An 11,337-nucleotide genomic window follows, 5' to 3' on the forward strand; every position below is an offset into this window, starting at 1 on the left:
TTTAAAAGAGACAATTGTCAGATATTGTCCAAAATTAACCTTCAGGGTGGATATAGCTCGCTCACACCGAGGACCTATCCACGTCATCATTTACCTAGAATGCTTTGTGTGTAAATAAAATGGCTCCGTCCATGTTAAAAATATTTTTAAAAATTAAAAAACTAACCAGCCTACAGTATTTTACAGTCTTTATTTTACAGTTAAAATAACTATCAAATGAAGTCTAATGTTACAACTAATCGGGGATCCCTTTAAATATCTGTTACTTAMATTTACTATGTCTAGCCATAAACTAATTTTAGATATGTGAAATGCAAGCCTATTAAATGTAAAAACCGCCTGCCATACTTGTGAGCTTTCACATGTTGCTGAATGATCTGCTGCTCTCAGAGAGCAGAAATCGATAAATTAGCAAGATGGGCGTAAGAGCAGATGAAGACCACATCTTTCATTCAAAGTCAACAAAAAGTTTTTCTGACGCTGGCGTGAAAAAAAAAAGGTAAATTATATATCAAGGAGCTTTTATGAGCTTCTGATAAAGTTTTATACTCTAATTTATTAGACTTGTTTTGTCTTGTTTATGCTTTTAAAAACCAAACAACTGCAAATACTGTACATACCAGAAGAATTTTTTTATTTAGACAAAAACTTGTGAGGGAAATGTAACAAAAATCAACAACTGAGAATTAAAGTGTTGGAACAATTTAACTCACCTAGCCAAATTTAAAAAAAAAAAAAAGTTGTCGGAGACACATTTCAGAACAGCGTGGCACAAAAGCTCAACACAAAGTGACCTTTTCACACCCAAACACACATTTAAGTGTTTCACTCAGCTTTTAAAAAGCTTTTCGAAGGCTTTGTGCTCCCCCAGCTTGTGGGTCTGACGGCCGCGATAGGAGCTAGAGAGAGAGAGATTGAGGAATAAATGGGACGCCTGCCACCTTCCGATATCGCAGCAATCTTCTGCAAACAATCTGCTGCAACCTTCTCGGACACGGGCATGCCGAAAGCAGAGAATAAAGCCATTCAGGCTGTCAAGGTCGCTTTTCTCACACAAACAGAAATAAGACGGAAATGAATAAAACAAAACCTGACTKAGTCACTTCAAAATGAAAAATACTGTAATATCTGAAATACACAGTAGGGAAAAAATTCTGTACACTTGACAACCGCCTTTTCAAAAATGTTCTTTAAAATGTAAATAAAAACAGAATTTACAAATCTCATAAACCTGTTTTTTTATTCACAATGGTGTATCATAAAAAATAATTTTAAACAGATAAACAATCCCATTAAAAAATTAGGTAATTTTGAACTAGATGGTAGAAGGGTTGGGCAAAATCATATCGTGTGCAATAAATCATCAGCAAAACTTTAAATCGATTATTTTTTAGCACTTGATGATTGACTAATAAGATTAATGCGGCCAGGCAGACCGACTGGAAATTTCCCTGGTCAGTCCTCTCCATGCTCCTCTCTGCTTCTAAAACAAACATTTTTTTTTAAAAAGTCTGTATTTTATTTATCATACCTCCGGTTTTACTTAGTCTATCAACACTATTTAAAATTAGATGTATAACCTGAAGGCTGTACTTTTGACACAATTTGAAACAGGAGAAAAAAATCTTTCCCACTAGAGTGATTTAAATTGGTCACGTGTAGGGCTGCCACGATTATTCGACGACTAATCGATTATTAAAATAATCGACGACTAATTTAATAATCGATTAATCGTTTCTTTTTTTTGTTCTTTACTTTGTTTTTCTCTCCAAACTGCTTTGACACCTTCCACTGCCACATCTGCCTTTCTGTCCTTGTCACACATGCACAGTAGTGGTAACTGTGGTAGGCCGTGGACGTCACAAGACATTATACAGACAGGCTCTGGTATCATGGCTACTCGGCGACGGAGCTCAAAAGTGTGGGATCATTTTAAGAAAATGAAACAGAAACCTGAGCAATGTAATATCTGTAAGGCAGAACTTGCCTTCCACAGCAATTATTTTTAGTTAGCATATAGCTAAAATCTAACCATGGTTATATAATAGCAGCTACATTGTGGCGTAATCGTTTGTGGCAGCTCTAGTCACGTGACAAAGTGCATGCAGGAGATTAATTAGCTAAAAACTAGGGGTAGAACAACATATGTATCTGTATCGAACCGTTCAATACACATTATGTATGGAACAATACGGATTTTTAAAATTTATTTTATCTACTTGTCTTCTGAAGCTCTGTTCTGTTGAAGGCTCAGTGGATCTGTGTTCGACTACTCCACCTAGGCTGCATTGTCGAGCACAGATCCGCTGAGATACTTGCCGTTTCAGCAACATTTACAGTAATTTAAAAACTGTACTTTTAAACAAATGTTTATAATTAGGTAAAAAAAAAATTCTAGTTAAAAAGTGCATGGAAATTCCTCTTTTTTATCAAAAAATACCGAACTGTGAGAGTAAATTAATCGTGAATTTTCTGTATCGTTGCACCCCTACTAAATACCATAATTTATCGTGATCATTTTTTTTGCCAATATTATTATATTATATTGCCCAACCCTAGATGGCAGTAACACTTCTTAAAAAAATGTTGGGACAGGGGCATCAAAAGTGTGTAAAAGTCAGTACTACAAATAAGAAACAGCTGTAGGAGCATTTAGTAACAAATTGGGTTMCATAGAAATAGGTCAATAAGAGCAGAGAATCTCAAACTGGGGTCCCAGGACCCCCAGGGGTCTGTGAGCTATAGCTTGGGGTCCTCAAAAAATTACATGAAGTTGTTCATTTTGGTTTTTGTTTTTATGCATTATATGTGGAACAATGTACAAGTAAAACAAACATACTGAACCGAATGAAAAATAATAATTACTTTCATAGCATTTAGTGGTTTAAAGGATTTAAATTATTTTTTAAATCAGCATGAGGTTTATGAGGGGGTCCCTGGAAATTTTTCACTTTTGTAAGGGGTCCCCAGACCCAAAACATTTGAGAACTCCCAAAAAAAGAGGACCGGGTACAACATGACAGATAAAGACTAATAATGGTCTGTGTGTTCTTGTGTCACTGGGAGCATGTATCTTACCTTTGTGACCACTCCGGAAACAATCACAGGGACCTTCGGTGGGCTAAAAATGAAAAATAGAAAATGTCAAAAAGGAATGCATAAAAAAACAGAAGTGTTTTTCTAATGTGAAGGTTACAAGAAGATTAAAAACAAGTGCAACACTCTGTCTGTGTTGAGAAAACCCAATGGTGACATAGTGTCAAAATATGGTCATCCCAAGGTGTCAAAACACCCAGAGTGGCACTGACTTTGGCAGTACACACACACACACACACACACACACACACACACACACACACCAATAAGCTGCTGCAGCCATATCAAGGCAGTAGCGTGGTGCTGAATATCAACATCGCCGCCGATCAATGGCAGCCGAGCTCCTGCAGAGTAACAAGTGTGTGGATCTGTTTGTGCACACACACACACACACACACACACACACACACACACACACACACACACACACACACACACACACACACACACNCACACACACACACACACACACACACACACACACACACACACACACACACACACACACACACCTGCCAACAGCTTAAATAGCTCCCATTTATTCTGGCCAAACTTTGTGCACCCCCCCAACCTTCTGGATGGAAAGCATACAAGGAGAGGAGGGAGGCGGAGGAAAACCAAAGCTATTAGAGAAAAAGGAGCATTAAARAGAAAGATGATGATGAAGAAGAAAAAGGTTTAAGGTGGAGGGCGATAGAAGTGCAGATGAAGAGTAAAGAATGGAAMGCGAGGTCAACATGAGGCAGCGGAGTGGACTGGGGGAGGAGCAGAGCGAACGAACACCTCCTGTATATAATAACCGACCGTTAGAGGAGAGTAAATAGGTCGAAGGAGAGGAGGGATGCGAGCGCTCACTCACACATGGAGGCAAAACGGATGGAGGCTGAGGAAAAGATGAGGAGGAGGAATGTGGAACCTGAAGTGAGTATCGACCTTGGCGTGACAAACGAGCGCCATCCAATTTTACGGCAGCGTCACCCCTCAGCGGGAGTACAGTTCGCCACCTTCAAAAGTCCCCCCAAAGACGTCAAACTATAGGACCAAACACGTCAAACATACGTCCTAATTTATTATCAGGATAAATAAGCTGTGGGAGACAAAAAAACTAGATTTCCGGTACGTTCCGAAGCATCTGTTAGACGCTGCTAATTATAAATGAACTCTGCTTACTGTACGTTACGACATTTTCACACATCTGCCTAAAGTCAATCTTTTGCAATCAGAATCTTGGCACCAAGCAGCCTTCTGCTCCTTATCTTAATGAGAATATTTACATCTTGCCAGTAAATGATTGCTTGGATTTGTTGAATTTTATTTTTTTGCACATTTTGTACTGGCTAGGCTCTTGTCGGAGGCTGAGAGGCTCTTTATTAGTGACGCAATTAACTAAAATACGGCATTAAAACCTCAAGGGTTCCTAATTCAAGTGTGTGCTTGATAAGGTGCGAGTGTGGCTTTTGAAAAATGAAGTTCTCACTATGTTGAGTCAAGGGGAATAAATACTTCTGTGCCAAAGAAATAAATAAATAAACACACAAATAATAATATTCTAGTCTTTTCAATTAGTAGGAAATATAAAGAAAGCTTGAATATTAAGCGGAAAAGCAGAGGTTGTGCAGAAAACACTAAACAAAACAGAGACGATGTGAAAAATGAGATCATGCACAGAAAGAGAGAAAACTAATTCAGAGTGTTGAGAACGCCCTCGCCTGATTGGCTGACCAGATGCTGCATTGTGACAAGTTGTTGCCAATCAAACACAAATCTAAGCGTTACTTGAAGACTTCTTCAATTGTGGAATGACAAACCTGCACAACTACAAGCTCAAGACACGTCGCTGAAGTATTCGTACAATAAATATGTCCATAACATCACTTTAAAAAAAATCGGTTTCATCTTGATGCTGAAGTAAAAACAGCCATTAGGTGATGAAGACCTTGGCTTGGCTGCAGCGTTTTTAGCACAAACGGAGCCTGCAGGGGGCAACAGAGAGCCGTGCATCCGGGAGAAGAGCTGAGTTGTGACAGAGRAAGAGGTAGTTGGACAGAAAATAAATAAAAGAACGGGAATGAGGGGAGGCATAAAAAGAAAACGTAAGCCAATAAGACAATAGGGTGAGATGAGCCTGACTTTATTTAATGGTGTTTTTCCTTTCAGCTGTCTGCTCTCGCCACCCCACCCATCTCTGCCTGCTTCGGCGGAGCAGGAAGTTTGTGGCCGTGGGCGAGGTGGTGGTTTCCCTGGAAACTGATGCCTGTTGCCTGTCTGCCTCCCTCCGTTCTCTCTCTCTCCCTCTTTCCTTGCAACTTTTTCCACCGTGAGCCCTCAGGCTCACTGAACATTTCACCACAGTTCCAGCCTCCAGTGTCTTTGCTCTGCTGTTTAATCCAGCACAAACCAGTGATCTATTTGGTCTCAGGAACACACTCATTGTTTTAGTCATTTTTAGGCCAAAATATTAAAAAATACTAGGGATGCACCGATATGAAAATTTCAGCCGATATCGATATAATTATTGCTGTTATGGCCGATAACCGATATTACACAAATTATACATATACGCACAAACACACTTTGGTCTTTTTTGATACTGTAAATAAACAACCAGACCTCTGACATGGCTCTACTTTAGTTATTCCAGGCTACGCAGCATCACTATCACCATCATGATCGAACAGATGCCGCTCAACCAACCACCTCCCCTCCCAAAACAGAAACACAAAGCTAAAAATTGTGATATCAATATCAGATGTTAATATCAGCTCAGTTTTACATATCAGATTGATACCGATATTCTAAAAAAATGACCAATATCGGCCGATACTGATATTAATACCGATATATCGTGCATCCCTAAAAAATACCCCTTTTTTAGTTAATAATGAGTATGGATGCGGCCGAAAGCTGGTATTTTTTCAGTACTGGTTCCACCACGTGATGAAATTTGACCGGATCGATAAGCTCCAGAATTAACTAGGGGTGTAAGAAAATATCGATACACTGAAATATCGTGATATTTCATTTCCTGATACTGTATCGATATTCTAAAGCCCTGTATCGATTTTTTATTAAGGTTTAAAATGTCAACTTTCCTGCCAGCTGTTCATTTTTGTTGTAGTTCAGCCTCTGACCGCTAGTTGGCAGCAGTGAGCCAGTCATTTGGCTCCTCTACCTCTTGAGGTAGACGCTATTGTCAAGCGTTGAGTGACCATTTTGTAAAAAAAAAAAAAAAATCTGCATCGACAAATTTACATAATCGACATCATCGATTATTTCAACTAATCGGTACAGCCCTATTCAGAACACGTCTTCACATACAGAACAGAAGTTCAGTTGCTTCGTCTTTTTTCTTTTAATTTTCCATGTCCTTGGTGACTGCTAATCCACAGAAAAATATGATGGTAACGTCGAGCGTCGCAGATAGCATCAATGCTAAAGTTACTCGATCGATACTTTAGTTTAAACATGATGCCTCGTTCCAAAAATAAAATGCTRCTTTTTTTTYTTAATTCCCCATTACYACCAATTCCTTAKGGGGAAACTCTAGTTTTATTCCAATAGAAAAGTATTGATATGAGAACTGTTAAAATACTGGATCGATAAGCAGTACCGGTAAGAGTAGTATTATTGATAAAACCTTAACGATACCCATCCGTAATCATGAGATCACTTTAACTTTTTGCAGATTAAGCTTTTAAACAARTCTTAAATTACCAGCTGACTTCTATTTTGAACATGTGCCATATGACTACATCAAACATGGAAGGATACAGAAAGCAGTTCACTGACTCAGCCACTTCTGATAATGTTTTTTCACCAGCGGGTCCTTGAAAAGTAATAAAACCAATCTGCAACTTGTTTTGTACATTCGTTATCTACTTGACCTCACTTCTTACTTTTCTGTGTTGTTTGCTTTCACAGCTCTTCTCGAGTCAGAGCCAAGAGAAACAAAAAGTAGTTATTTATTGGCARTGACAAGCTAGCTAATATTCTCTCWATAAATTACAGGAAGCCACTCAAAGAACACGTCAAGTAGATGAAACACTCTCCGGGGAATAATCAAAAAGTTGGTTATATTGAAGTCCAGCCACAGAAAATATCCTGACAGTTGGTAATGTTCTTCAATCCTGCTCACAGCTGTGGTGCTTGTTTATATTCTTATTAGGACTGTCCATTGACTTCCATTCATTTCTATCCTTACCCTAAACCCCACCCCCTAATCTAAACTTAACTCCCATCTTAGTCCTAAACTTGACCCCCAACCCAAAAATGGAGTTCGACTATATTAGGACCAGTCTTTGTTCCCCATAAGGACTATTGGTTTTGACAAATTACAGTAGGTGTGTACCAGAAAGAGTCCTAAAAAAGGTAACAAATACAAGTACACATGCACACACACATGCACAAACACACTGTGTGAATACAGCACCTGTACCTACAAACACAACGCTGATGTGTCTTCATGAATAACGAGGGAGCAAAGACACACAAATATCCTGAACGTTAAAAGCTACATACACTACATCCCTGTAACAATAAGCCGAACACGCCGACGTGGAAGCCAAACACTAATTGTCGCTTGAAAATAGTCAGTGTAATAGAAAAACATGCAAACCCAAAGTTGTTTATGGAGAACAATGGCGGCTGCTGAATGGGCTGTTCCAGTTAATGCAGTAATTATGCAGTAATCATGTTATTTTCTGAATTAGCAGGCTGTGCTACACAAAAAAAGTTCACGGCAAAAAAAAAAAAAAAAGAATGCGTACAGCGGAAGGCTTATAGAAAATGAAAGCTGCTAAATGACTTGGTAGCAATTAGCAGGGTGCGTGTTTGATTACCAACTTACAAATCACATTTGTGTGTTGAACAGACTCACAATCAAGCTGGGGGTACTACTGTTTAATAAAAAGAACACAGAATTTGATTAACCCACCAACACTTTACCCAGACTCAAAGATAACTGAGATGTTCTTGTCCTTGTGGAACTTAGAACTTTACAGCCATGTTAAAAAGGTAGTCCCTGCATCCACCTCATCTCTTTTTGTTTTGTGTTTATTTAGACAGTTTTGGATGCATTTCCTGTCATTTATGTCTCCATATAGAGGCCACGCACCCCACATGACTGCATGCATGCTTTCACCCCCATCTCACCCCTTTGACCAGGGAGGAACATTCAACAAGGCTGCCACTAGTCATTGGATTAGAAATACAATAAGAGAACATCATTATAAATTGAAAGCTGTTTGTCTCAACAGTAAAACTTTTTACCTACCACAGAATCGACAGAATAAGGATAATAAAATCAGACCAGAAACCCTGTTTCCTGATGCCCATATTGGTGCGTATCAATACTGGAAAGTTTGCAAAAAAGAAAGTTGAAGTCCTGGTTGGACTTTGAGGGACAGTCTAATCATTTTTGTTAAGTATTTATATAGTACTTTACTAATCGTGACTCAGTCATAGAGCACGAAGCATGGGGAAAGAGGCAAACGTCTATGCCCAGGCTAGCTTAAAGCTAGCTGAAGAAAGACCTGTTTTTTTTTTTTGTTTTCATAATCCTCACACTGTGACCTTCCTGTTTGCTCGTTCTATTTTCCTTTTATTCAGTAGAAAGGCTAGTGGTTTGATGTCACCACCAGAACCACCAGTTGTCAACTACTACGCTGTTTATTACACATTACAGGCATGGGTATCACCACATGTTGACGACACCAAGTTTAGAAAAGTACCCAACAGASATTCCCAGCTAATTCAGATGGTTTTAGAGGGTGTATGCCATTTTTTTTATTTTTGGCATTTGTTTTCTTTTAATGTAATCTGTCAACTTCACATTATGGACTCTTTAATTCATCTATTTGCATAGATATGATTTGGAGACATTTAATCCCCCGCCTGTTTGTGACATTTGTTACCCAGTGCCAAGCAACACATCAGGTGATTTTTGGAGAAACTACGACGACTGCCTAATTAAAGGTCCAACATGTTTCAGCTTCTCTTTTGCCAGTTAGAGGCAGAGCTGAATGAGCCGTTTCCACATGCACTGTGTTATTTCTGCTCTTTGTTCCCCAGACGGAGGTTGTGTGCTGCATGAACAAAAAGGAAGCCTTTCCCATGTATTCTAACATCCCCTCTTAGTGAGGAATCGATAAGTTYTAACACCCAAGAAACACACTGCATTCATTATACCTGCCTTAAGCTTACGGTGATTTAAGTTTAGTTTGCTCAAAATAAATTTTAAACATTCAAATACAGTTTTAAAAACGTGCACTTTAGTTCACTCCCAGTATGTTACCTGGTGCTGACGTACTCTTCCTCCTCCTCTTTCTGCAGCGGTTCAGGAGCAGGTGGTGCTTGGTGTTTCTGCACTATCCTCATACCTCCTGCCTTTACTGCAACACACACAAGCATTACATTTGCAGTGATTACCATATCAATATCTTTAAGAGATTGCAAAAAGTCTAAGTTACAATGACACCATAATAATAAAACTTATGACTGTATCTGAAGAAAATGTGTAAATATGGTAATCCATTTTGGACAGAGCAGCATTTGTATTTTTTATAGTTTTTTTATTTATATATATTAGCATTTGTGAATTAATTTTATGTAGTGAGGTCCAAAATTTAAAATAATTATTTAAAGTACAGCAGCCTTTAGGTTGCACAGCTTTTCTAGCATTTACCGTAATTTATTTTATGCAAAAACGCAATGCAGATTTTGATTTATACTTCATTTGTGGTACTTCGTTTTAGGCGTTAACAGCTTTTCTATAATTTATGGTAATTCATTTTGGTGCAAAATCTCTCTAGTCTTACCAAAGAATTTTAATTTGAGCGATGCAGATTTTCTACAATTTATGGTAATTCATTTTGGTTGGCACAACTCTTCTAGCATTTACAGTAAAACCTAGGTTGTAATTTTCATTTACAGTAAAACCTAGGTCTAATTTGTAGCTTCCAGACCATGGAGAGGCAGAGGCCTAAAAAACCATGCTGACAGAGAATTTAGCACAGCTGTTAAAGAGAACTCAAACATAAACAATCTGGATCTCTGCTAAATCAGAAATTAGGTGGACTGCATTTTAATTGTAAACTAGATATAGAGGGTTTAACTCTATGATTTGGATCTTGCATGTTGTTTTTGTTGTCGACATAAAGACTAATTAAGGTTCTGATTAGAGAGTCTTTGCAGCTGCAGCACAGCTGTTTGGTCATCAGGTTTGAGAGGAATCATGTAAACATCTCAGACGTCCACGTGATTATCATCATACCTGCATGTTAGTTAATGACTGACCTGGATGAGTGCGAGGGCCACGTTTTATCTCTCTGTGCTAAGAGTCGTGCCTGCAGCTGCTGTGGCCCACTGCCATGCTGCTCTCCTGGCCACGTACGCCTTTTTTTTTTTTTTCACGGTTTCTCCAGCCTGGGCTTTTCTAGTCAACGATATCCTGAATTCATTTATTCCAACGCTTCGACTAAAGCCTTTATACATACACGACCGTGCAGTCATCAGGCGTTACAGTGTGAATGATCTTGCAAGATCCCAGAAATCAGGAAGTAAGGGAAATGTGCAAAACAAGGAAATACAGCAGATCAAACGTCACGCGCACTTTGGCTGTAATGCGATACTTAAAGGAATGCATGGTAATTAGTGGTCATCATGTTATCCTCGAAGAACAAAAACATTAGGCCTCCGGGTCCATAAAATCAATGATTAAAAAAAAGGCAGCACAACAACAACAACAACCGAAGGGGGTTTTACCTGCTGGGAGATGTCCGCCTTTGGTTTCAGTTTTCTCCTTCGGTGGGGACGACATGCCGCCGGCTCCGACCCACAATCTGCTGCCAACACGAACCGAGCCGTCCGGAAAACTAATTCCAGCTTTGTTTTGCCCCAAACTGACCTTCTACTCTTCGCTCTCGATCGTCAACGTGGCTTTTTCCTGAGCATTGTTTGGAAAATATACGCGGTGACGTAACGCGGAGCCGTAAAAAGCGCGATGACGTAAGACGCACGGATCTTGAGTGTAACGTGGCCGAAAAAACAAAAACAAAATTACAATAAATAAATAAATAAATAAATAAATAAGGTAGCCGAAAAATGGCCACAACAGAATCATTTTGTAATTTTTTTTCTTAATTAGAAATACTGTATTAAGACTGCAGAACACCTCTTTTTTCATTGTAATGTTGTAAACGTTTTTTGGAAAAACTTTCAAGACTGGGTCATGGATAAGAAATC

The 11,337-nt window shown here is 38.8% G+C and overlaps 1 protein-coding gene across 1 annotated transcript in view; it reads right to left on the reverse strand.

The window, feature by feature from the left end:
- The window catches only part of dap (death-associated protein), a 13,906-nt gene extending 2,860 nt beyond the window's left edge, over window positions 1-11,046 (reverse strand). Inside the window, exons 1-3 of the mRNA XM_014008488.1 lie at window positions 10,858-11,046; window positions 9,389-9,485; window positions 3,079-3,121 (exon numbers count right to left, since the gene is read on the reverse strand). Coding sequence (XP_013863942.1) covers window positions 3,079-3,121; window positions 9,389-9,485; window positions 10,858-10,912 — 195 coding nt within the window. The 5' untranslated portion in view covers window positions 10,913-11,046. The remainder of the gene's footprint in view (window positions 1-3,078; window positions 3,122-9,388; window positions 9,486-10,857) is intronic.
- Between the last annotated feature and the right edge of the window lie 291 nt (window positions 11,047-11,337).

This window comes from Austrofundulus limnaeus, unplaced genomic scaffold, assembly GCF_001266775.1.
Source record: "Austrofundulus limnaeus strain Quisiro unplaced genomic scaffold, Austrofundulus_limnaeus-1.0 Scaffold50, whole genome shotgun sequence".
Lineage (NCBI taxonomy): Eukaryota > Metazoa > Chordata > Actinopteri > Cyprinodontiformes > Rivulidae > Austrofundulus > Austrofundulus limnaeus.